This window comes from Coregonus lavaretus (genome assembly GCF_964263955.1).
Source record: "Coregonus lavaretus genome assembly, contig: HAP1_SCAFFOLD_909, whole genome shotgun sequence".
NCBI classification, from domain to species: domain Eukaryota; kingdom Metazoa; phylum Chordata; class Actinopteri; order Salmoniformes; family Salmonidae; genus Coregonus; species Coregonus lavaretus.
In genome coordinates, this window is record NW_028159427.1 from 67,501 (window position 1) to 94,543 (window position 27,043).

The 27,043-nt window shown below is 42.9% G+C and overlaps 2 protein-coding genes and 1 long non-coding RNA gene across 3 annotated transcripts in view; 2 read left to right on the forward strand and 1 right to left on the reverse strand.

The window, feature by feature from the left end:
- Positions 1-1,774, forward strand: part of LOC311122867 (calcium uniporter protein, mitochondrial-like) — a 27,337-nt gene extending 25,563 nt beyond the window's left edge. Inside the window, exon 9 of the mRNA XM_084197181.1 lies at positions 123-1,774. Coding sequence (XP_084053307.1) covers positions 123-200 — 78 coding nt within the window. The 3' untranslated portion in view covers positions 201-1,774. The remainder of the gene's footprint in view (positions 1-122) is intronic.
- Positions 1,775-13,573: 11,799 nt separating this feature from the next.
- LOC311122868 lies at positions 13,574-16,158 on the forward strand. Its single transcript, XR_014612511.1, has 2 exons — positions 13,574-15,714; positions 15,763-16,158. It is a non-coding gene; the product is annotated as an uncharacterized lncRNA (long non-coding RNA).
- Positions 15,529-27,043, reverse strand: part of LOC311122864 (complement factor I-like) — a 75,734-nt gene continuing 64,219 nt past the window's right edge. Inside the window, exon 15 of the mRNA XM_084197179.1 lies at positions 15,529-16,424. Coding sequence (XP_084053305.1) covers positions 16,207-16,424 — 218 coding nt within the window. The 3' untranslated portion in view covers positions 15,529-16,206. The remainder of the gene's footprint in view (positions 16,425-27,043) is intronic.

The following is a 27,043-nucleotide window of genomic DNA, read 5'->3' on the forward strand; positions in this document are numbered from 1 at the left end:
TGTGTGTGTGTGTGTGTGTGTGTGTGTGTGTGTGTGGGGGGGGGGGGTCTGTGTGTGTGTGTGTGGGTCTGTGTGGGTCTGTGTGTGTTTGTGTGTGTGTGTGTGTGTGTGTGTGTGTGTAGGTGGAGAGTGATCTGAAACGCCTGAGGAACCCTATCCAGCTACAGCTACCAGTGGACCACATCCAACCCATCAACTAAACACCACCCATCAACCAAACACCACCCATCAACTAAGCACTACCAAGCAACTAATCACCACCCATCAACTAAGCACTACCAAGCAACTAATCACCACCCATCAACTAAGCACTACCAAGCAACTAATCACCACCCATCAACTAAGCACTACCAAGCAACTAATCACCACCCATCAACTAAGCACTACCAAGCAACTAATCACCACCCATCAACTAAGCACTACCAAGCAACTAATCACCACCCATCAACTAAGCACTACCAAGCAACTAATCACCACCCATCAACTATCACCACCCATCAACTAATCACCACCCATCAACTAAGCACTACCAAGCAACTAATCACCACCCATCAACTATCACCACCCATCAACTAAAAACCACCCATCAACAAAGCACCACCAAGCAACTAATCATCAACCAATCACCACCCATCAACTAAACACCACCCATCAACTAAACACCACCCATCAACCAAACACCACCCATCAACCAATCACCACCCATCAACCAATCACCACCCATCAACTAAACACCACCCATCAACCAAACACCACCCATCAACTAATCACCACCCATCAACCAAACACCACCCATCAACCAATCACCACCCATCAACCAATCACCACCCATCAACTAAACACCACCCATCAACTAATCACCACCCATCAACCAATCACCACCCATCAACTAAGCACCACCCATCAACTAATCGCCACCCATCAACTAATCACCACCCATCAACCAAACACAACACACTCACACACCCTACACACACTACACTACACACACACACACTACACTACACAAGGAGCCCCAATATTGTAGCAGCTTTAGTTTTTACTTTAAAAAAATTATTCTGGTTGTTGATCTTTGCTAGACAGCCATTTACAAGTCTTCACATAGATTTTCAAGCCGATTTAAGTCTAAACTAACTCGGCCACTCAGGAACATTCAATGTTGTCTTGGTAAGCAACTCCAGTGTATATTCGGCCTTGTGTTTTAGGTTATTGTCCTGCTGAAAGGTTAATTTGTCTCCCAGTGTCTGTTGGAAAGCAGACTAAACCATTTCTCTTTATCCTGAACAACTCCCTAGTCCTTGCCGATGACAAGCATAGCCATAACATGATGCAGCCACAGCCATGCTTGAAAATATGAAGAGTGGTACTCAGTGATGTGTTGTGTTGGATTTTCCCCAAACATTACGCTTTGTTTTCAGGACATAAAGTTCATTTATTTCCCACCTTTTTGCAGTGCAGTATTACTTTAGTGCCTTGTTGCAAACAGGATGCATGTTTTGGAATATTTCTATTCTGTACAGGCTTCCTTCTTTTCACTCTGTCATTTAGGTTAGTATTGTGGAGTTACTAGAATGTTGTTGATCCATCCAAAGTTTCTCCTATCACAGCCAATAAACTCTGTAACTGTTTTAAAGTCACCATTGGCCTCATGGTGAAATCCCTGAGCGATTTCCTTCCTCTCCGGCAACTGAGTTAGAAAGGACGCCTATAACTTTGTAGTGACTGGGTGTATTGATACACCATCCAAAGTGTAATTAATAACTTCACCATGCTCAAAGGGATAGTCAATGTCTGCTTTTTTATTTTTACCCATCTACCAATAGGTGCCCTTCTTCTTTGTGAGGCATTGGAAAACCTCCCTGGTCTTTGTGGTTGAATCTGTGCTTGAAATTCACTGCTCGACTGAGGGACCTTACAGATAATTGTATGTGTGGGGTACAGAGATGAGGTAGTCATTCAAAAATCATGTTAAACACTATTATTGCATACAGAGTGAGTCCATGCAACCTATTATGTGACTTGTTAAGCAAACGTTTACCCCTGAACTTATTTAGGTTTGCCATAACAAAGGGGGTTGAATACTAATTGACTCAAGACATTTCAGCTTTTCATTTTTTATTAATTTGTAAAAAAAATAAAATAATAATAATCATAATTCTAAAATCAAAATTCCACTTTGAGATTATGGGGTATTGGATGTAGGCCAGTGACACAAAATCTACATTTAATCTATTTTAAATTCAGGCTGTAACAACAAAATGCGGAAGTCAAGTGGTTTGAATACTTTCTGAAGGCACTGTAGTAGTAGAGTTAATTTATATTGGGTTCAGTGTCACCACCCGATCAACTGCCTGTTCACCCCGCTACCATCCAGAAGGCGAGGTCAGTACAGGTGCATCAAAGCTGGGACCGAGAGACTGAACAACAGCTTCTATCTCAAGGCCATCAGACTGTTAAATAGCCATCACTAGCACATTAGAGGCTGCTGCTGCCTATTGAAATCACTGGCCACTTTAAGAAATGGAACTCTAGTCACCTTAATAATGTTTACATATCTGAATTACTCATCTCATATATATCTATATATATATATATATACAGTGGGGAGAACAAGTATTTGATACACTGCCGATTTTGCAGGTTTTCCTACTTAGAAAGCATGTAGAGGTCTGTCATTTTTATCATAGGAACACTTCAACTGTGAGAGACGGAATCTAAAACAAAAATCCAGAAAATCACATTGTATGATTTTTAAGTAATTAATTTGCATTTTATTGCATGACATAAGTATTTGATACATCAGAAAAGCAGAACTTAATATTTGGTACAGAAACCTTTGTTTGCAATTACAGAGATCATACGTTTCCTGTAGGTCTTGACCAGGTTTGCACACACTGCAGCAGGGATTTTGGCCCACTCCTCCATAAAGACCTTCTCCAGATCCTTCAGGTTTTGGGGCTGTCGCTGGGAAATACGGACTTTCAGCTCCCTCCAAAGATTTTCTATTGAGTTCAGGTCTGGAGACTGGCTAGGCCACTCCAGGACCTTGAGATGCTTCTTACGGAGCCACTCCTTAGTTGCCCTGGCTGTGTGTTTCGAGTCGTTGTCATGCTGGAAGACCCAGCCACGACCCATCTTCAATGCTCTTACTGAGGGAAGGAGGTTGTTGGCCAAGATCTCGCGATACATGGCCCCATCCATCCTCCCCTCAATACGGTGCAGTCGTCCTGTCCCCTTTGCAGAAAAGCATCCCCAAAGAATGATGTTTCCACATCCATGCTTCACGGTTGGGATGGTGTTCTTGGGGTTGTACTCATTCTTCTTTTTCCTCCAAACATGGCGAGTGGAGTTTAGACCAAAAAGCTCTCTTTTTGTCTCATCAGACCACATGACCTTCTCCCATTCCTCCTCTGGATCATCCAGATGGTCATTGGCAAACTTCAGACGGGCCTGGACATGCGCTGGCTTGAGCAGGGGGACCTTGCGTGCGCTGCAGGATTTTAATCCATGACGGCGTAGTGTGTTACTAATGGTTTTCTTTGAGACTGTGGTCCCAGCTCTCTTCAGGTCATTGACCAGGTCCTGCCGTGTAGTTCTGGGCTGATCCCTCACCTTCCTCATGATCATTGATGCCCCACGAGGTGAGATCTTGCATGGAGCCCCAGACCGAGGTCATTGACCGTCATCTTGAACTTCTTCCATTTTCTAATAATTGCGCCAACAGTTGTTGCCTTCTCACCAAGCTGCTTGCCTATTGTCCTGTAGCCCATCCCAGCCTTGTGCAGGTCTACAATTGTATCCCTGATGTCCTTACACAGCTCTCTGGTCTTGGCCATTGTGGAGAGGTTGGAGTCTGTTTGATTGAGTGTGTGGACAGATGTCTTTTATACAGGTAACGAGTTCAAACAGGTGCAGTTAATACAGGTAATGAGTGGAGAACAGGAGGGCTTCTTAAAGAAAAACTAACAGGTCTGTGAGAGCCGGAATTCTTACTGGTTGGTAGGTGATCAAATACTTATGTCATGCAATAAAATGCAAATTAATTACTTAATAATCATACCATGTGTTTTTCTGAATTTTTGTTTTAGATTCCGTCTCTCACCGTTGAAGTGTACCTCTGATAAAAATTGCAGACCTCTACATGCTTTGTAAGTAGAAAAACCTGCAAAATCGGCAGTGTATCAAATACTTGTTCTCCCCACTGTATATATATATATATATATATATATATATATACAGTGATCCCTCGCCACTTCGCGGTTCACTTATCGCGGATTCGCTATTTCGCGGATTTTCATAATGCATATTTTTTTTTTTGGTGCATTGTGCTCTGCATTCTGATTCGCTAAAAACTCACTCCCGCTTCTTGTATCAAAACATGCTACGAATTGTGCTATCATTTTGTCGTCTCGTGCAGTTATGTGTACGTACATAAAACAGCTTGGCAAATTTACATTAAGTTGGCCAAATTATCTTGTAATTTCGAACATCTCCTAAACCCATAATGTCGACGAAACGGCCTGGACCGACAAAAGCACCTGCGGATGGGCCCAAACGGCGGAAGATGCTACCTATCTCAGATAAAGTTAAACTTCTGGACATGCTAAGGGAAGGTAAAAGCTATGCAGCCGTTGCTCGCCATTACGGAATCAATGAATCTTCCGTTCGTTACATAAAGAAGGAGGAAAAAAACATAAGGACGACAGCAGCAGTCAATGAGGAGGAAGGACTAACGCTTGGTCGCTTAGCAACCATGGTGCGAATGGCCACTGAACTTAAGCGAGTAGCTGAGGAATGGGACCCTTTGATGAGCCGTTCATTACAGTTCTCCAACGTAATCGATGGTGGCATGTCGGTGTACAAGGATCTTTTTGCAAAGAAGAAAAAAGAGCGACAACAGCTGCCTATCACTATGTTCTTCTCCCGAACAAACACACCTGCACCGCGGTCTTCAGAAGAAGAGAACACTGCAGAGCGCAGTCAGGATGCAGCGGCCCAGTCTGAAGAGCAGTGAAACGGCCTACACGTGAGTCACTGTATTTGTATACATGTAATAGTTGCTAATTGTAAAAAAAAAAAGTTTTCTATTTCGCGGATTTCACTTATCGCGGGTCATTTTCGGAACGTAACCCCCGCGATAAACGAGGGATTACTGTATACTGTATTCTATTATATTCTACTGTATCTTAGTCCATGCCGCTCTGACATTGCTTGTCCATATATTTATTTATTGTCAAAGTTGCGTCAATTCAAATCTGGCATTAGGAACAAAAGAGGTCAACACGACTTCTAAGATATACTAGTTATTTTAATTAATGCAAAAACCTTCAATGGTAAATATGATGTTTCGTATATACGGGCTCTCTGAAATACCTCGCAGGGCACCCCAGAGAACTAATCCATTGTTCTAGGATCTTGCTCAAATACTCTGACAGAGAGAGTTTCCCACCTCTCTGCTGGCCAATTAGAGTAAAGACTTGAGCGTGGTTTAGACTTACTCAGCCAATCCGTTGATGCACCCCTGTTGCCAGCCATATGTCCATATCATAACAACCTGTCATATTGAGAAGAGCCAGCTCCCTTAGACATCATTCCTTCGTCCAAGGAAGGTTCACAGATCACAAAGAACCAGTATAGTCTAGCATTTGGAGACACAATCCTTATCTCACTTTACCCCCTAAAACAGCTCTTCACATCAATCACAGCTTTTCAGGTGTCACAACCTACATTAGCCCAGTCAAGAATGCATTCTTTCTAAGTTAGTCATCCCATCAATTATAAAAATAATACATCTCTCACAATCCCTCTTTTCACACCCCCTAGGGTGTGATTAAAAAAATAAGACAACATAGGGTGTCATTCATTATGATACAATACAAACAAAAATAATCACACTTTTATTAATAGGCCATAATGATACTAAAAAATTCAAACCCTCAGTTCATCTACACCCAACTTGCAAATTGTTACCAGTCACCAAAGAACTTCAAACCATCACATAAGGAAAAACAAACATTCACATGGTTAACTTGATTAATAAAGCATACAACACAGGATTAATAGAACACAAAACATAAGATTATTAAAACATAAAACACCAACAGGGAAGTAAATTTTGGCCCCCTTTAGACACCCTCTAGTGTCACTCCACCAAGCCTGGTATGTCATATCCTCCATTCCTAGGTTGGAGTCCAGGATTGGGCCGTATCTCACCATCTGTTGGGAAACCACCTTCCCCATCTCCTTTCTCACCAAACCTCAGACACAGGAAATAAGACAACATCCACAAAGAACAAGTATACCCATAGAAGCTATAACTTCACCCAGAATAGTTACAACAATAGTTTTCCATTTACCAAATATGCTATCAAACCAACCGTTTATGGAGCTATCAATACCAGAGTTCTCAGCCAGTTCGTTCGTCAGCGTAGTTACTCCCCTGAAGCTCTTTTGTCACGGACCCGTCCGGTGCTATATTGTTTGAGGATGAAAATACAGCACATATATCCACACAGAACACAAACTCCACCCCGCTCAGCCAAAAGCATATCTAAAGCTATTCTATTCTGCCATGTCATTAAGCTAGTTGCCGCTGTCTGCTCAGCTAATCCCTTTAATGCATCACGAGTGTGGTTTATAAATCTTTGCTGGTTATAGTAAATATAATTCATCCAATCTACGTTTTCATTAATTGTTGACCACCAAAAAAGACTTGATTCAAACCCAGCTGCGATCTGATTCCTAGCTTTGAATTGTTCTGGAACCCCTCGAGGTACTCCTATCCCATCAAAGGATCCTTTCATCAAAGGATCCTGGGAGGAGGTCCTACTTTCTATGTGACAACTCACCAGTCTCTGACACGTTTGATTGTTTACATATGTAGGTGAATTCACAATCAGTTATCACCACACATCCATCAGATGTCAGCACGGGCCTGGTTTTGGTTCCTAAAATCCTCTGGCTGCAACAAAGAGGAGAGATTAGTCATGGTCTCTTTTAGTTGTGATATTCTCTGTGTAGGAGCAGGAGCTAAGATGCCCTACTCTGTATCCTATCTTACTAGTCCTAGAAAAACAATTAGAATCCCCTGAGACTTCAAACGTAGGCAAGCTAGGTCGGAATGACTTTGTTATCGGGGGATACAGATAGTTCAAGTTACTACAAGACTCTTTCACCACATTCCCAGGTGGCTTGCATGGAGGATAAACCTGTTTTTGCGTACTTCAGACTTTCAGACAGTACCTACCCTTCTATGGGTCGCACTGCCATTTCTGGTAATTCCCTACTTTCACAATACTACACCTGTCCCTAAACTGTGTATGGAGATTTACATATCCCCCCCCGCTCTCGGTATGAGCAACTACATAATCCCAGGATGTACATGGTGACATACATATGGTGATGTCCTCCCCTAAAGTCCCTAGTACTTCCCCTTTCCCTACGTCTAGCTGTCTCCTATGCCTTCGTAGACTGTGCTCAGGTATTATTTTATCAACTTGTGTAATGTTAACTACTACTTTTGGCTGATCAGGATGGTTTGAGTGTGTTAGGAATATGGCCCCCACAATCAGACAGTACCGTCAGGAGACCTGTGAATCCCCACCCTCGCCCTGAGAACATGTCAGACGCCAACCCATTGCTTCACCTTCTACCGAACTCACACAGGGATGATCAGACAGGGTAAGGGAATCTTCGTTAAGGAGCCAACCCCCGAGCCCTAATGGTGATTGGTTCTTTCTCTTAACTCTGTGTTTGTTCATCAGGTGTAACTGGGTTTACCTTTTTGCAGTGTGTGACATGCACCCAGGTGGATCTAATAGGACTTGATAGGGCCCTTCCCAACAGGCCTGCTTCCAGTTTTTCTTCTTTTAGGGACTGGATCCACACCCAGTCTCCTTTAGTTCACCTGTGGGGCACAAAACCTCTGACATACGGGTGTGGTTAATAAACTATCTTCACACATACATGTTGAGCTCTCAATTTCTATTATTTTTTTTTTTTAGTATTTTTATTTATTTAATCCTATCATTATAATTTAATCCTATCACTCCCCCTTTTTGACACATGATTTACCCATGTGTCAATATTACCACCTTTCTAAACCATTCCTTATGTAATTTATCATCCAATTGCCATGCCTTTCATTTTTGAGATTGTCTTTTGCTTCTTTATTGCTCCTCCCACTTCCTTTGTCTTTTATGGCAGCTAAATTCGACTTTCATCCAGTTCAGAATCAATTAGTAATCCAATCTTCAATCTCTTATCTTATAAAAACACTTATGTTTAGTTCAAACTCTGTTCTACCCAGGCACTCCCGGGCTTGACCTGAAGACTGATTGTTGGACATGACAAGTCTATTTTTAGGTCACCTAAGTCTTCTGTCTAGCAACAAAGATTAAAAATCTCTATGTTCATGATTAACCCAGTTATATCTAATAGCCCACCAAAAAACCTCATCATCTTTAAATCACGACCAATGTCATATCCCTCTTTACTCTCTACCATTTGGGTAACATCCCTGATGTATGTATGCCTCCTTAGAGTTCCAAATTACTTTACCATGGGCTGCCATTGCCTTCCCATAGATAAGATCACTTAATATACCCGTATGCAGTACATAATGGAGTACCCAAGCTTTACAGCACTTTATCATTACCAAAAGCTCATCATTTGTTTTTTGTTTAACGGTTTTGGCGCTTCAAGTATAGCAGTTTTCCTGGATGAGTTTAACATTCGCCCCTCCTTAGTTATAGTGTGTCCTAGGTAAATGACCTCGCTCTGCCAAAGTTGAAGTTTCTTTTTGCTCACTTTGTGTCCCTGTTCTGCCAGGAATGTTAACAATTGGATTGTATCCCTCTTACATCCCTCCTGAGTGGGATTAGCCAATAGAATATCATCTACATAAACTAACATTTGGCTTCCTTCCCTAGGTTCAAACTTTCCCAAATTCTTAGTTATAGCCTGGACAAAGATTGTAAGACTTTCCGAGTAGCCTTGAGGCATCCTAGCGTAAGTCCATTTCCGTCCCTGAAAAGTAAAGCCAAACCACCCCTGACTATCCGGATGAACTGGGATACTAAAGAAAGCATTAGCTAAATCTATCACTGTAAAATAGGAGTTCTCTGGTTTCAATTGGTTCAGCAATGTATGTGGATCTGGTACACATGGAACTCTGGGAATTATATTTCTATTAACCCCCTGCAAGTCCATGACCATCCTCCAGTCGGCGCTAGGTGCCGCCTTTTTAACAGGAAATACTGGAGAGTTGCATTGTACCTCATCTCCAGGAATTATCACCCCTCCCTTAAGTAAATGCTGAAATGTAGGTGTTATCCCTTTTATTGCTTCTGGTTTCATAGGATATTGCTTTTGTTATGGTCTATTATCGGATCGAGGAATCACTTGTACTGGAGCTACCCCCTTAATTAGTCCTACATCTGCTGTCCTTGTGACCATAATTTGAACGGAATTGCTGCTAACTCAGCCTCCTGTTCCTGAGTTAAGAAAATCTATTTCTGTCATCCGTTAAAACTTATCTCCAAGTGGACCCCGGGCAGGGTTTTTGCTCTCCAATTTAACTTTCTTCTATATCTCCCAGTGGAGTGGCCATACTGATCCCCATTTGGTGTATTCTGCCAGTCAGTAATATTTTTCCCCTGTTTTATCCATTTACCTAGTGATAACCATTCCTCTGATTACTGCAGCTTATTCCATTAATTTAGGTTCAAATATCCCCCAACAAACCGTTCCATCCTAAAGCATAGTAAACACCACCCATGATCTGTTGAAAATCCCCTAAATTCAACATAACAACCCTTTATAAACATCATGCTGGGTGTGTTTTTTATTTATTTGAAAAACCCAATTGAAAAATAACAATCAGAGATAGTTAGGCTCAACTTAATTTGGTAGCTCCCTCTTATGACCTAAATACTGCCTAACTGAGATGAGCTAATCTCTTTCTCCTGGTTATAATCTAAAGATGGTAGTACACACAAAACATGATACAGATATCCCCAGTCTTAACCCATCAATAATTGTTTGTATCAATCTAATTCCTCATAACTAATCCATTAAACCACTCAAAATTCCTCGAGTATACAATGATTATTTAATTGATTACCCTAACTCTGCTACATGTGATCTCAGCTCAAATGATCCATTATCAATTATTTGTTCAACCCCCTAGGAAAATCTGTCTCTCCTTCTATTGTTCCTGTCCCCACTGTTTCACCAATCCAGAACCCACCACAGGCTGGCGCTATTTCCCCAGCACAACAGCCAATGCATACTTTCATCCTAACCAAAATAAATTATCGTTCTAAAATTGTCCAACTATTTTGTATTTTCCCGCTAACCCATTTCAGTTCGCTATTCAATTTCTTTAACTGTTCTCTCTGATTAGGCCCTAATTAATAAAACAAATACTTGCTATCGTTTATCAGCATACGCTTAATGACATTCCTACCATCTGAACTATGTCCTGTCTCTTACACCTCCTCCCCCTCTCCTGCTCCTTCCTACATTATGGGGGAGGCGCGGGAAACTTCCCTACAAACTTCCTTCTTAGGTAATAATGTCATTCGTACCTGTAACATATTTTCATAGACCTATTTAGAATATTACTAAAGCTATCTTATGCAACTTTTAATACACGTAAAAACTCTCTCTTTCTCCACCCATTCCCTATTGAATAAGTGAGTTTTTTCTATTTAACCCCAAAACACGCTACAAATAGTCCATTCAACATTACCAAACCAACTACTCCATCGTACCCATTCAATCAACACATCAGCAGTGGAATTTACACTCATAAATGCAGATTGTTACTCCATGCCTTGAAATGATAAATAGATTTCCACCAATAGCATATTACTGATTTCTCATTTTACCCTCTGACACAAAATGAAGTTCCCTCACTGTACTTCGTTAGCTCTACCATGATAATTAGTTCAATTTAACCCTCTATTTGCTTTGTACTATATTATACATTACGTCTAAAACAACATTACTTATGGTCAGTTTATTCCAATATCACATGATCCAACAACGCCACAATCTTAAACTCATATGGGGCGGCAGGCAGTTTAGTGACCAATAGCGCCGCGCCAACAACCGAGAGGTCACCGGTTCCAATCCCCGAGCCGACCAGGCGAAAAATCTGCCGATGTGCCCTCGAGCAAGGCACTCAACCCCAATTGCTCCCATAAATCGCTCTAGACAAGAGCGTCTGCCAAATTACCAAAAATGCAAATGTAAACATTCTCTACTTTCTCACCCATGACGCACGTCTGCGAGCAAGTTTAGAACATTCTCTCGTCAGATACCCACATGCGTTCCCAGCCAACTTCCAGTCTTTCATGGCTCCAAAAGCCACACTTTCGCTCTCTCCAGCCCCTCCCCTCGCAACTCTACTTCTTTCCCGTTCAGGGGGAACAGGCTTTTTGAGGAGCTGTGAGGAGCTGTTTCTTGTTTTAGCGCGTTTCCAATATTCTGCCGTTATTCAAAGTACTTCAGTCTATTTATTCAAATAATTCCCACCTAATTAGTTAAAGTTGGTGCACGTTTATTTCAGCATTAATTATTTGAAAGCAATATTCTTACAGTGCCACACATCAAATTATAAATCAAAACAAATAAACCAAAGTGTTTCAATTATTTAACCAATGGTTGATCCGTCAAATTAAACGCCACACATCAAATGGTAAATTGAACGAATAAACCCGTGTTTCAATTAATTAACCAATGGTTGTTATATCAAATCAAGCGCCACACCATATCACTTCAATTTACTTATTTAAAACCAGTATTATGCTATGTCAAACATCAAATGTTATATTTCAAATATATCAGTTCAAACGTTTTAGTTCAGTCACAATCATTCATCACTTTTCATTTCATGTTTTCGATTGTCACTGACGGGTTATATCGTTTGAGTAACCACAAATCCAACATTTATTCCCAAATTATACTGTTTGGACAGCCACAGACGTCTTAATATACAGGTTTATTATTTTTAATAACCCCTATTCACTATTTTATTTCGTCTGTGATCATTCGCGCACTCATGCATACAACAACACCCAGTGTCCCCCTGACCCTAACCGTATCTAGCCTTCTGATACGTGTCAGTAGCATAACACTATCTAAAATTTAAGTGGCCATTATGATCCTAGCCATATCTCAGTGGATATGTGCCACAACGTTACACTTTGATCAATTAATCCCTGTATCTCACAGTTCCACCATTTGTGGTCCAGAGACTTCAGTATCTTCCTTGATCCTAGCCATATCTCTCTGAATATGTGTCAAAGGAACAATACTCAATTAAAATGTTGGCGCTCCTCTGATCCTAGCCATATCTCGATGGATATGTGTCAGTAGCCAACGCCCTTAGCCAATAATTCCCTGTGTCCACAGTTCTCACCCCTGGTGATCCTAGCCTGGGGACTTCAGTATTTTCTCCGAACCTAGCCATATCTCTCTGTGGATATGTGTCGGTAAAACAATACTCAACTAAAATTTTGGCGCTCCTCTGATCCTAGCCATATCTCGATGGATATGTGTCAGTAGCCAACGCCCTTAGCCAATAATTCCCTGTATCTCCAGTTCTCACCCCTGGTGATCCTAGCCTGGGGACTTCAGTATTTTCTCCGAACCTAGCCATATCTCTCTGGATATGTGTCGGTAGAACAATACTCAACTAAAATTTTGGCGCTCCTCGGATCCTAGCCATATCTCGATGGATATGCGTCAGTAGCCAACGCCCTTAGCCAATAATTCCCTTGGTCTCCAGTTCTCACCCCTGGTGATCCTAGCCTGGAGACTTCAGTACTATTTCCCGATCCTATCCGTACCTAGGCTTCTGGTACGTGCCGGTGAAACAATACTCTACGGTACCAAGGTTTTAACATCACATTCATCACAGGTTTGCATGTCACAATATTGTGCTTATCTACTCATAATAGTTTCATAATTTAGTTCACTTACATCAGACAGTTGTTTCACAAAATTAATTTGAATAAAGCCAATTTGCAGATCTTTAGTTATTTAACAATAGGTATCTGCTTACCTTCTTTAAGTTGTCCGGACTTTTTGTGAAACAGAGTCCAATGAAAGAGATGACCAATGGGCCGGACATTACCCAGTGAAGTCCCTTCTACCAGATCACGTCGGAGTGTCACCAATTGTCAAAGTCGCGTCAATTCAAATCTGGTATTAGGAACAAAAGAGGTCAACACGACTTCTAAGATATACTAGTTATTTTAATTAATGCAAAAACCTTCAATGATAAATATGATGTTTCGTATATACGGGCTCTCTGAAACACCTCGCAGGGCACCCCAGAGAACTAACCCATTGTTCTGGGTTCTTGCTCAAATACTCTGACAGAGGGAGTTTCCCACCTCTCTGCTGACCAATTAGAGTAGAGACTTGAGCGTGGTTTAGACTTACTCAGCCAATCCGTTGATGCATCTCTGTTACCAGGCATATGTCCATATCATAACAACCTGTCATAGTGAGAAGAGCCAGCTCCCTTAGACACCATTCCTACGTCCAAGGAAGGTTCACAGATTACAAAGAACCAGTATATTCCAGAATCTGGAGACACAAATCCCTATCTCCCTTTACCCCCTAAAACAGCTCTTCACATCAATCACAGCTTGCCAGGTGTCACAACCTACATTAGCCCAGTCAAGAATGCATTCTTTCTAAGTTAGTCATCCCATCAATTATAAACATAATAAATCTCTCACACTATCCTCTAGAGTAGTACCTTCATTACCCTATCCTCTGGGGTAGTACTATCATTACCCTATCCTCTGCGGTAGTATTTTCATTACCCTATCCTCTGGAGTAGTACCTTCATTACCCTATCCTCTGGGGTAGTACTTTCACATCATTAAATCCAGAGCAAAATGTTGTTGTTGTGGTTCACCATCGTTTATGACAGCCAGGACCTCCTGTCTTGTCAGGTTGTCATTTGGCCTCACAGCAAAACTCAGCTCCGCTAGTCTGAAAAACACACACCTACGTTAAAGACAGAAACACAACAGACTAATGGTTGAGGGAATGCCAAGCCACTTTCTTGGTTACCACGTGATTCCATATGTGTTATTTCATAGTGTTGATGTCTTCACTATTATTCTACAATGTAGAAAATAGTAAAAAATAAAGAAAAACGTTTGAATGAGTAGGTGTGTCCAAACTTTTGACTGGTACTGTAGCTAGATGTAGTATGCTAATATCAACTAGCTGGCATGGCGTATCGTTGACCATGAAAGGAAGTTAGGATAACAGGTATCCCAGGACAAAAAAAACAAAGCATGTACTGTATGACAGAGTCACACCGTCATCACCACTATAGATGGAATTAAATCAAACAGTATTTGGATATAGCCATCTAGTTTATCCCCTGAAAGTTAACTTGTTAACTAGCCATTTTGACGTGATCTGTTATTTGCTAGCTAGCCAATTTGACGTGGCCTATAAATCAATGTATCCTATCATGTCTGTCAGCAGCAATCGTAATTAAACACTCTCAAAAACAAAGGACGGGAAATGAACCTAAACCACTCATAAATGTCAGTTCACTTTTATTTTATATCAGTAAAATATCACATTAATGGTGCCAAAATCGAGAGATATCCTTGAGGCTACCCTACGTATCTGAAATGCCATGATTAATTGATGTTTAATGATCACGAAAAGCATGCAATTACTTGCTGTATAACTCTGATGGAGCCAAATGTGCGCAATTGTTTTGCATGGAATAATTGGACATGTGTAGGTCTGACGATGCTCTTCAAGAGGTGATGACATCACAACCAAATAGTTATAACATTTATTTAACAATCCCTTGAAAACGACACGCACATTGGTTTTAGTGGAGCTGTGGCGTCTCCTCGCCCTCCAGCTGCCAAATCGAACGCTCTGCACATTATCGTGACATTTATTGAAAAAAAAAAACCTATTGACAACCTTGTTTAATGACACCAAGAACACGTTTCAATAACGGGACTTTCTTAGCAAAATATCCCAGTTGTTATTCATCTCAGATCTGTTTACTACTTTTAAGAATGACTGCTGACGCAAAGCAGTAACTCGAATCCCTCTCGCGCCACATGTTGAGAGAATGATTGATTAAACCAATGTCATCTATTCTTAGCACATAATCACCTGATAATGAAATAATGATAATAGATACAGTAGCCTACCTTGGATAAATTGTTGTATTGTATCTCTGTATTTGCCAGAGGATGCTGTTGACTTTCATCACCCTCCTGTCCGTACACAGCGGGTTGCGTTCAATCATTCGGATGGGTCCATTGACTAACGGGAAATCCCATATGTGTGTGTGTGTGTGTGTGTGTGTGTGTGTGTGTGTGAGAGAGAGAGTGAGAGAATGAGAGAGAGAGCTTTTAAAAGGGACAGTTCATACATGCAGGAAAACTATACCATAAACCCTTTACTAAAAATAAAACATTAAACATCAAATCAATAAATAAAATAACAGGACCAAACAACTGGGCTCTCAAGTTCTTTATTGACATCATCCAGCATAAGCAACTTATAACATTGTAATAATGGTTTATTACTATTTATTATGTATGAATAGGCTATATGACTAATCTCTGGACCTGGAAGCCAGTTTAACTGCTTGTTTTCATTGTTCCTCTTTAATCAGGGACTGATTTAGACCTGGGACACCAGGTGGGTGATTCCACTCTAATCAGGGACTGATTTAGACCTGGACACCAGGTGGGTGATTCCCCTCTAATCAGGGACTGATTTAGACCTGGGACACCAGGTGGGTGATTCCACTCTAATCAGGGACTGGTTTAGACCTGGGACACCAGGTGGGTGATTCCCCTCTAATCAGGGACTGGTTTAGACCTGGGACACCAAGGTGGGTGATTCCCCTTTAATCAGGGACTGGTTTAGACCTGGGACACCAGGTGGGTGATTCCCCTCTAATCAGGGACTGGTTTAGACCTGGGACACCAGGTGGGTGATTCCCCTTTAATCAGGGACTGATTTAGACCTGGGACACCAGGTGGGTGATTCCTCTCTAATCAGGGACTGATTTAGACCTGGGACACCAGGTGGGTGATTCCGCTTTAATCAGGGACTGGTTTAGAATGGGACAACAGAAAAGCAGCAGTAACAGTAACATGTGAAATACCCTACTGGTCTATATCAACATCACAGGTTGTATTTAGTGATAGCAGCCCAGCCAGTGTGAGTGCGGATCCACTCAAAGTAGTGTGCTACTTTAGTGTACACTCCAGGGTACCTGGCCTTCCCACAATTCTCCCCCCAGGAGACGATACCCCAGAGGTAGGAGACACCTAGAGAGTCCTGACACACCAGAGGACCTCCAGAATCCCCCTGGCACGAGTCCACCTTGCCCTCCAGATCACCTACACACAGACACGTACACAAGCAGGTAAGAGAGAGAGAGAGGGTTAATTCAGTATAAATAGTCAGAGAGAGAGAGGGTTAATTCAGTATAAATAGTCAGAGAGAGAGAGGGTTAATTCAGTATAAATAGATAGAGAGAGGGTTAATTTAGTATAAATAGTCAGATAGAGAGAGGGTTAATTCAGTATAAATAGTCAGAGAGAGAGAGGGTTAATTCAGTATAAATAGAGAGAGAGAGGGTTAATTCAGTATAAATAGTCAGATAGAGAGAGGGTTAATTCAGTATAAATAGTCAGATAGAGAGGGTTAATTCAGTATAAATAGTCAGATAGAGAGAGGGTTAATTCAGTATAAATAGTCAGAGAGAGAGGGTTAATTCAGTATAAATAGTCAGAAAGAGAGAGGGTTAATTCAGTATAAATAGAGAGAGAGAGGGTTAATTCAGTATAAATAGTCAGATAGAGAGAGGGTTAATTCAGTATAAATAGTCAGATAGAGAGGGTTAATTCAGTATAAATAGTCAGATAGAGAGAGGGTTAATTCAGTATAAATAGTCAGATAGAGAGGGTTAATTCAGTGTAAATAGTCAGATAGAGAGAGGGTTAATACAGTATAAATAGTCAGAGAGGGTTAATTCAGTATAAATAGTCAGATAGAGAGAGAGGGTTAATTCAGCATAAATAGTCAGAGAGGGTTAATTCAGCATAAATAGTCAGAGAGAGAGGGTTAATTCAGTATAAATAGTCAGAGAGAGAGAGGGTTAATTCAGTATAAATAGTCAGAGAGAGAGAGGGTTAATTCAGTATAAATAGTCAGAGAGAGAGAGGGTTAATTCAGTATAAATAGTCAGAGAGAGAGGGTTAATTCAGTATAAATAGTCAGAGAGAGAGAGGGTTAATTCAGTATAAATAGTCAGAGAGAGAGATGGTTAATTCAGTATAAATAGTCAGATAGAGAGAGAGGGTTAATTCAGCATAAATAGTCAGAGAGAGAGAGGGTTAATTCAGCATAAATAGTCAGATAGAGAGAGAGGGTTAATTCAGTATAAATAGTCAGAGAGAGAGAGGGTTAATTCAGTATAAATAGTCAGATAGAGAGGGTTAATTCAGTATAAATAGTCAGAGAGAGAGAGGGTTAATTCAGTATAAATAGTCAGAGAGAGAGGGTTAATTCAGTATAAATAGTCAGAGAGAGAGAGGGTTAATTCAGTATAAATAGTCAGAGAGAGAGAGAGGGTTAATTCAGTATAAATAGTCAGAGAGAGAGAGGGTTAATTCAGTATAAATAGTCAGAGAGAGAGAGAGGGTTAATTCAGTAGAAATAGTCAGATAGAGAGAGAGAGGGTTAATTCAGTATAAATAGTCAGATAGAGAGAGGGTTAATTCAGTATAAATAGTCAGATAGAGAGAGGGTTAATTCAGTATAAATAGTCAGAGAGAGAGAGAGGGTTAATTCAGTATAAATAGTCAGAGAGAGAGAGGGTTAATTCAGTATAAATAGTCAGATAGAGAGAGAGAGGGTTAATTCAGTATAAATAGTCAGATAGAGAGAGGGTTAATTCAGTATAAATAGTCAGATAGAGAGAGGGTTAATTCAGTATAAATAGTCAGAGAGAGAGAGGGTTAATTCAGTATAAATAGTCAGAGAGAGAGCGAGGGTTAATTCAGTATAAATAGTCAGAGAGAGAGATGGTTAATTCAGTATAAATAGTCAGATAGAGAGGGTTAATTCAGTATAAATAGTCAGAGAGAGAGAGAGAGGGTTAATTCAGTATAAATAGTCAGAGAGAGAGAGAGGGTTAATTCAGCATAAAAAGTCAGATAGAGAGAGTGTCACGGATTCTGCCGAGACTGCTCCTCCTCCTGGTTCGGGCAGGCTTCGGCGTTCGCCGTCCCCGGAGTACTAGCTGCCACCGCTCTATGTTTCGTTATTTGATTGCTTTTGTCTGTCTGTTACACCTGTGTCCATTTGTGTGTTGATTACGTGTCTTATAAGTTCCTTGTTTTTGCACTAGACTGATTGTGTGTTGTGATTGCTGCCACTTTGTCAGAGCTACGTGTTTGCACTTTGTTTTGTTTCATGTTTAGTGTTTACGCGTGTGTGTAATTTTCCCTCGCCTCTTGGTGTTATTCGAGGTTGGGTTTTTTCCTCATAATCATTAGACTATTAAAGTCTGTTGGACTTAACCTCTGTGTCCTGCGCCTGACTCCTCCACCACATCCACATCGGTTCAAGTGACAGAACAACACACCATCATGGAGTCAGCAGGAACGGCGGCGGCACCCGAATCCCTGGAAGACCGGATCAACTACCAGGACACTATGATCCGGCAACTCGGGGCCGCCATGGACGAGGTGTCCAACACTCTGCGCCGATTGGTGAATCGAGAGGTGCCCACGCACTCTTACAACATCCCATCACCAACGGCCAGTCCTCCTCTCTCAGCACCGGAACCCAGTGGCATTCGGCTCTCGCTCCCGAGGGCATATGACGGTTCTGCAGCCGGGTGTCAGGGGTTCCTCCTGCAGGTGGAACTTTACCTTGCCACCATACACCCGGCGCCCTCGGGATACGAGAGCGTTTCCGCCCTCATCTCCTGTCTCTCCGGCAAGGCGTTGGAGTGGGCCAACGCCGAATGGAGGGGAATAGACGCCGCAACCATCACCTACGCGGAGTTCTCCCGCCGCTTCAGGGCTGTCTTCGATCATCCACCTGAGGGGAAAGCGGCGGGAGAGCGTCTATTCCACCTCCGACAGGGGAAGAGGAGCGCACAGGAGTTCGCACTGGAGTTCCGGACACTAGCGGCGGATGCGGGGTGGAATGAGAGGGCCCTCATCGACAACTACCGGTGTAGCCTACGAGAGGACGTTCGTCGTGAGCTGGCCTGCAGGGACACCAACCTGTCGTTTGACCAGTTGGTGGACATTTCCATCCGTCTAGACACCCTGCTGGCTACCCGCGGACGTCCCGAGTGGGGGTCGTCCATTCCACCCTCCAGCACCTCCGAGCCGATTCCCATGGAGCTCGGGGGTGCTGGCGCTAGAGAGAGGAGGAGAGGGAACCCGAGGGGGGCCATCCCCTGCACCACCTGTGGTCGTGGAGGACACACCGCGGCCAGGTGCTGGGGAGGGTCTCCTGGGAGAGGTGACAACAGGCCACGCACTGGGGAGTCATTTCAGGTGAGTAGGCGCCCCACTTACCCAGAGCTTTCTGTTGGTCACATGAGTATTCCTGTGAGGTTTCCACAGGTGGCACCTCATTCCCAGCATAAGGCGCTAGTAGATTCAGGCGCAGCTGGGAACTTTATTGATCGGGCATTTTGCTGTAGGTTAGGAATTCCCCTTCGGCCGGTAGAAGCTCCATTTCCTGTCCACGCATTAGACAGCCGGCCGTTGGGGTCGGGCCTGATCAGGGAGGTCACAGCACCACTGACGATGACGACGCAGGGGGGTCATGAGGAGATCATTCAGTTTTATCTGATTGACTCTCCTGCGTACCCTGTGGTGTTGGGCCTTCCCTGGTTAAGCACCCATGATCCTACCATAGCGTGGCAACAGAGGGCTCTTATGGAGTGGTCTGCCCAGTGTGTAGGGAGATGTCTAGGTGTTTCCGTAGGGGCGACCTCGGTAGAGAGTCCGAACCAAGTGCCCGCACTGCGCATTCCCCCTGAGTATGAGGATTTAGCACTCGTGTTCAGCAAATCGAGGGCAACACGGCTACCTCCTCATAGACAGGGGGAATGTGCGATAAATCTCCAAACAGGAGCGGCTCTTCCACGGAGTCGTGTGTATCCCCTGTCTCAAGAGGAAACAGCGGCTATGGAGACTTACATAGCCGAGTCCTTGGCACAGGGATACATACGGTCCTCCACTTCCCCGGTCTCCTCGAGTTTCTTCTTTGTGAAGAAGAAGGACGGGGGATTGCGCCCGTGTATTGATTACCGTAGTCTCAATCAGATCACAGTTAAATACAGTTACCCACTTCCACTGATTGCGACGATGACGGAGACATTACGCGGAGCGCGGTTCTTCACAAAGTTGGATCTCAGGAGCGCGTACAATCTGGTGCGCATTAGGGAGGGGGATGAATGGAAAACAGCATTTAGCACCACCTCGGGTCATTACGAGTATCTCGTCATGCCATACGGGTTAATGAATGCTCCTTCAGTCTTCCAATCCTTTGTTGACAAGATTTTCCGGGACATGCATGGGCAGGGTGTAGTAGTTTACATCGACGACATCCTAGTGTACTCTTCTACACGAGCCGAGCATGTAGCCCAGGTGCGCCGAGTGTTGAGAAGACTGTTGGAGCATGACTTGTATGTCAAGGCAGAGAAATGCCTGTTCTTCCAGGAGTCCGTCTCCTTTTTGGGTTATCGGTTGTCCGCGTCTGGTGTGGAGATAGAGGTAGACCGGGTATCGGCCGTGCGTAATTGGCAAACTCCAACCACTGTAAAAGAGGTGCAGCAGTTCTTGGGTTTTGCTAATTACTACCGGAGGTTTATTCGGGGTTTTGGACAGGTTGCAGCTCCCATTACGTCCCTGCTAAAGGGGGGTCCGGTTCGTTTGCAGTGGTCGGCTGAGGCGGACAGGGCATTTGTCAAACTGAAGAACCTGTTCACCTCGGCTCCGGTGCTGGCGCATCCGGATCCCTCTTTACCATTCCAAGTAGAGGTAGACGCGTCCGAGGCCGGCATAGGGGCAGTCCTGTCACAACGGTCCGGCACGCCACCTAAGCTCCGCCCCTGTGCGTTCTACTCCAAGAAGCTCAGCTCGGCGGAGCGAAATTATGACGTTGGGGACAGGGAGCTGTTAGCTGTAGTCCAGGCCCTAAAGGTGTGGAGGCATTGGCTTGAGGGGGCTCAACACCCTTTCCTCATTCTGACTGATCACCGTAACCTGGAGTACATCAGGGCAGCTAGGAGATTGAACCCTCGTCAGGCTAGGTGGAATATGTTCCTAACCCGGTTTGTTTTTAAGATCACATACATCCCAGGGTCCCAGAATGGTAAGGCAGACGCCCTGTCCCGGCGGTATGACACAGAGGAGAGGTCCAACGAGCCTACTTCCATATTGCCGGAGTCTTGTTTGGTGGCTCCGGTGGTATGGGAGGTCGATGCGGAAATCGAGCGGGCACTGCGTACCGACCCTACTCCCCCCGAGTGTCCTGTGGGGCGGACGTACGTTCCGCTCGAGGTTCGTGATCGTCTTATTTATTGGGCTCATACATCACCCTCCTCTGGACATCCAGGTATTGGCCGGACCGTGCACTGTCTTAGCATGAAATACTGGTGGCCAACGTTAGCTAGGGATGTGAGGGTTTATGTCTCCTCCTGCTCGGTGTGTGCCCAGTGTAAGGCGCCTAGACATTTGCCCAGGGGTAAGCTACATCCCCTGCCCGTTCCACAATGACCATGGTCCCACCTATCGGTGGATTTCGTAACCGACCTACCCCCCTCCCAGGGGAATACCACCATTTTGGTCGTTGTGGATCGGTTTTCCAAGGCCTGTCGTCTCCTTCCAATGCCGGGTCTCCCTACTGCCCTACAAACCGCTGAGGCCCTATTTACCCATGTGTTCCGGCACTATGGGGTCCCCGAGGATATTGTGTCTGACCGAGGTCCCCAGTTCACCTCCAGAGTTTGGGGAGCGTTCATGGAACGGTTGGGGGTCTCGGTAAGCCTTACCTCGGGGTACCACCCAGAGAGCAATGGGCAGGTGGAACGTGTCAACCAGGATGTGGGTAGGTTTTTGAGGTCCTATTGCCGGGACCGGCCGGAGGAGTGGTCTAGGTTCATCCCCTGGGCAGAGATGGCCCAGAACTCTCTCCGCCACTCCTCCACCAATTTAACACCTTTCCAGTGTGTTTTAGGTTATCAGCCGGTCCTGGCACCATGGCACGAGAGCCAGATCGAGGCCCCTGCGGTGGACGAGTGGATTCGGCGCTCGGAGGAGACGTGGGACGCTGCCCATGTCCATCTGCAGCGTGCCATCCGTCAACAAAAGGCGAGCGCCGATCGCCACCGCAGTGAGGGACCGGTGTACGCACCGGGAGATCGAGTCTGGCTCTCGACTCGAAACCTGCCCCTCCGCCTGCCCTGCCGGAAGCTGGGTCGGCGGTTTGTGGGGCCCTTCAAAGTCCTGAGAAGATTGAACGAGGTGTGTTACAGGTTACAACTGCCTATAGAGTATAAAAATATTAACCCCTCGTTCCATGTGTCTCTTCTCAGGCCGGTGGTAGCTGGCCCACTCCAAGAAGATGAGATAGGAGAGACCCCTCCGCCCCCTTTGGACATCGAGGGGGCCCCGGCGTACAGGGTCCGGACCATCTTGGACTCGAGGCGCCGGACGAGTGGTTTCCAGTATCTCGTGGAGTGGGAGGGGTACGGTCCGGAGGAACGGTGCTGGGTGCCCAGGAGGGACATACTCGATCCATCCCTCCTGACTGAGTTCCACCGTGGGCATCCCACGCGCCCGGGTCCGCGTCCTCCTGGCCGTCCCCGAGGCCGGGGTCGGCGCACGGCTGGAGCCGCGCGTCAAGGGGGGGGTACTGTCACGGATTCTGCCGAGACTGCTCCTCCTCCTGGTTCGGGCAGGCTTCGGCGTTCGCCGTCCCCGGAGTACTAGCTGCCACCGCTCTATGTTTCGTTATTTGATTGCTTTTGTCTGTCTGTTACACCTGTGTCCATTTGTGTGTTGATTACGTGTCTTATAAGTTCCTTGTTTTTGCACTAGACTGATTGTGTGTTGTGATTGCTGCCACTTTGTCAGAGCTACGTGTTTGCACTTTGTTTTGTTTCATGTTTAGTGTTTACGCGTGTGCGTAATTTTCCCTCGCCTCTTGGTGTTATTCGAGGTCGGGTTTTTTCCTCATAATCATTAGACTATTAAAGTCTGTTGGACTTAACCTCTGTGTCCTGCGCCTGACTCCTCCACCACATCCACATCGGTTCAAGTGACAGAGAGGGTTAATTCAGCATAAATAGTCAGATAGAGAGAGAGGGTTAATTCAGTATAAATAGTCAGAGAGAGAGAGGGTTAATTCAGCATAAATAGTCAGATAGAGAGAGGGTTAATTCAGCATAAATAGTCAGATAGAGAGAGAGGGTTAATTCAGTATAAATAGTCAGAGAGAGAGAGGGTTAATTCAGTATAAATAGCCAGATAGAGAGAGAGGGTTAATTCAGCATAAATAGTCAGATAGAGAGAGAGGGTTAATTCAGTATAAATATTCAGAGAGAGACAGAGAGAGTGTGAGAGAGAGACTGTTAATTCAGTGTAAATAGTCACCGAGAAAAGGTAAATTCAGTATAAATAGTCAGAGAGAGATGGTTAATTCAGTATAAATAGTCAGAGAGATATGGTTAATTCACTATAAAAAGTCAGAGAGAGAGGGTTAATTCAGTATAAATAGTCAGAGAGAGATGGTTAATTCACTATAAAAAGTCAGAGAGAGGGGGTTAATTCAGTATAAATAGTCAGAGAGAGAGAGAGGGTTAATTCAGTATAAATAGTCAGAGAGAGAGAGGGTTAATTCAGTATAAATAGTCAGAGAGAGAGAGGGTTAATTCAGTATAAATAGTCAGAGAGAGAGAGGGTTAATTCAGTATAAATAGTCAGAGAGTGGGTTAATTCTGTATAAATAGTCAGAGAGAGAGGGTTAATTCAGTATAAATAGTCAGAGAGAGAGAGGGTTAATTCAGTATAAATAGTCAGAGAGAGAGGGTTAATTCAGTATAAATAGTCAGAGAGAGAGAGGGTTAATTCAGTATAAATAGTCAGAGAGAGAGAGGGTTAATTCTGTATAAATAGTCAGATAGAGAGAGAGGGTTAATACAGTATAAATAGTCAGAGAGAGTGGGTTAATTCTGTATAAATAGTCAGAGAGAGAGGGTTAATTCAGTATAAATAGTCAGAGAGAGAGAGGGTTAATTCAGTATAAATAGTCAGAGAGAGAGGGTTAATTCAGTATAAATAGTCAGAGAGAGAGAGGGTTAATTCAGTATAAATAGTCAGAGAGAGAAAGGGGTTAATTCAGTATAAATAGTCAGAGAGAGAGAGGGTTAATTCAGTATAAATAGAGATAGAGAGAGGGTTAATTCAGTATAAATAGTCAGAGAGAGAGAGAGAGGGTTAATTCAGTATAAATAGTCAGAGAGAGAGGGTTAATACAGTATAAATAGTCAGAGAGAGAGGGTTAATTCAGTATAAATAGTCAGAGAGAGAGAGGGTTAATTCAGTAAAAATAGTCAGAGAGAGAGAGGGTTAATTCAGCATAAATAGTCAGAGAGGGTTAATTCAGTATAAATAGTCAGAGAGAGAGAGGGTTAATTCAGTATAAATAGTCAGAGAGAGAGAGGGTTAATTTAGTATAAATAGTCAGAGAGAGAGAGGGTTAATTCAGCATAAATAGTCAGAGAGGGTTAATTCAGTATAAATAGTCAGAGAGAGAGAGAGTTAATTCAGCATAAATAGTCAGATAGAGACAGAGAGAGGGTTAATTCAGTATAAATAGTCAGAGAGAGAGAGAGTGTTAATTCAGTATAAATTGTCAGAGAGGGTTAATTCAGCATAAATAGTCAGAGAGAGAGAGAGAGAGAGAGGGTTAATTCAGTATAAATAGTCAGAGAGAGAGGGTTAATTCAGTATAAATAGTCAGAGAGAGAGGGTTAATTCAGTATAAATAGTCAGAGAGAGAGGGTTAATTCAGTATAAATAGTCAGAGAGAGAGAGGGTTAATTCAGTATAAATAGTCAGATAGAGAGAGGGTTAATTCAGTATAAATAGTCAGAGAGAGAGGGTTAATTCAGTATAAATAGTCAGAGAGAGAGAGAGGGTTAATTCAGTATAAATAGTCAGAGAGAGAGGGTTAATTCAGTATAAATAGTCAGAGAGGGTTAATTCAGCATAAATAGTCAGAGAGAGAGAGGGTTAATTCAGTATAAATAGTCAGAGAGGGTTAATTCAGCATAAATAGTCAGAGAGAGAGAGGGTTAATTCAGTATAAATAGTCAGAGAGAGAGGGTTAATTCAGTATAAATAGTCAGAGAGAGAGAGGGTTAATTCAGTATAAATAGTCAGAGAGAGAGGGTTAATTCAGTATAAATAGTCAGATAGAGAGAGGGTTAATTCAGTATAAATAGTCAGAGAGAGAGGGTTAATTCAGTATAAATAGTCAGAGAGAGAGAGGGTTAATTCAGTATAAATAGTCAGATAGAGAGAGGGTTAATTCAGTATAAATAGTCAGAGAGAGAGAGGGTTAATTCAGTATAAATAGTCAGAGAGAGAGAGGGTTAATTCAGTATAAATAGTCAGAGAGAGAGAGGGTTAATTCAGTATTAATAGTCAGAGAGAGAGTGGGTTAATTCAGTATAAATAGTCAGAGAGAGAGGGTTAATTCAGTATAAATAGTCAGAGAGAGAGAGAGGGTTAATTCAGTATAAATAGTCAGATAGAGAGAGGGTTAATTCAGTATAAATAGTCAGATAGAGAGAGGGTTAATTCAGTATAAATAGTCAGAGAGAGAGAGGGTTAATTCAGTATAAATAGTCAGAGAGAGAGGGTTAATTCAGTATAAATAGTCAGAGAGAGAGAGGGTTAATTCAGTATAAATAGTCAGAGAGAGAGAGATGGTTAATTCAGTATAAATAGTCAGAGAGAGAGAGGGTTAATTCAGTATAAATAGTCAGAGAGAGAGGGTTAATTCAGTATAAATAGTCAGAGAGTGAGAGGGTTAATTCAGTATAAATAGTCAGAGAGAGAGAGAGGGTTAATTCAGTATAAATAGTCAGAGAGAGAGATGGTTAATTCAGTATAAATAGTCAGAGAGAGAGAGGGTTAATTCAGTATAAATAGTCAGAGAGAGAGAGGGTTAATTCAGTATAAATAGTCAGAGAGAGAGAGAGGGTTAATTCAGTATAAATAGTCAGAGAGAGAGAGGGTTAATTCAGTATAAATAGTCAGAGAGAGAGGGTTAATTCAGTATAAATAGTCAGAGAGAGAGAGGGTTAATTCAGTATAAATAGTCAGAGAGAGAGAGAGGGTTAATTCAGTATAAATAGTCAGAGAGAGAGAGGGTTAATTCAGTATAAATAGTCAGAGAGAGAGAGGGTTAATTCAGTATAAATAGTCAGAGAGAGAGGGTTAATTCAGTATAAATAGTCAGAGAGAGAGATGGTTAATTCAGTATAAATAGTCAGAGAGAGAGAGGGTTAATTCAGTATAAATAGTCAGAGAGAGAGAGGGTTAATTCAGTATAAATAGTCAGAGAGAGAGGGTTAATTCAGTATAAATAGTCAGAGAGAGAGAGGGTTAATTCAGTATAAATAGTCAGAGAGAGAGAGGGTTAATTCAGTATAAATAGTCAGAGAGAGAGAGGGTTAATTCAGTATAAATAGAGATAGAGAGAGGGTTAATTCAGTATAAATAGTCAGAGAGAGAGAGAGAGGGTTAATTCAGTATAAATAGTCAGAGAGAGAGGGTTAATACAGTATAAATAGTCAGAGAGAGAGGGTTAATTCAGTATAAATAGTCAGAGAGAGAGAGGGTTAATTCAATAAAAATAGTCAGAGAGAGAGAGGGTTAATTCAGCATAAATAGTCAGAGAGGGTTAATTCAGT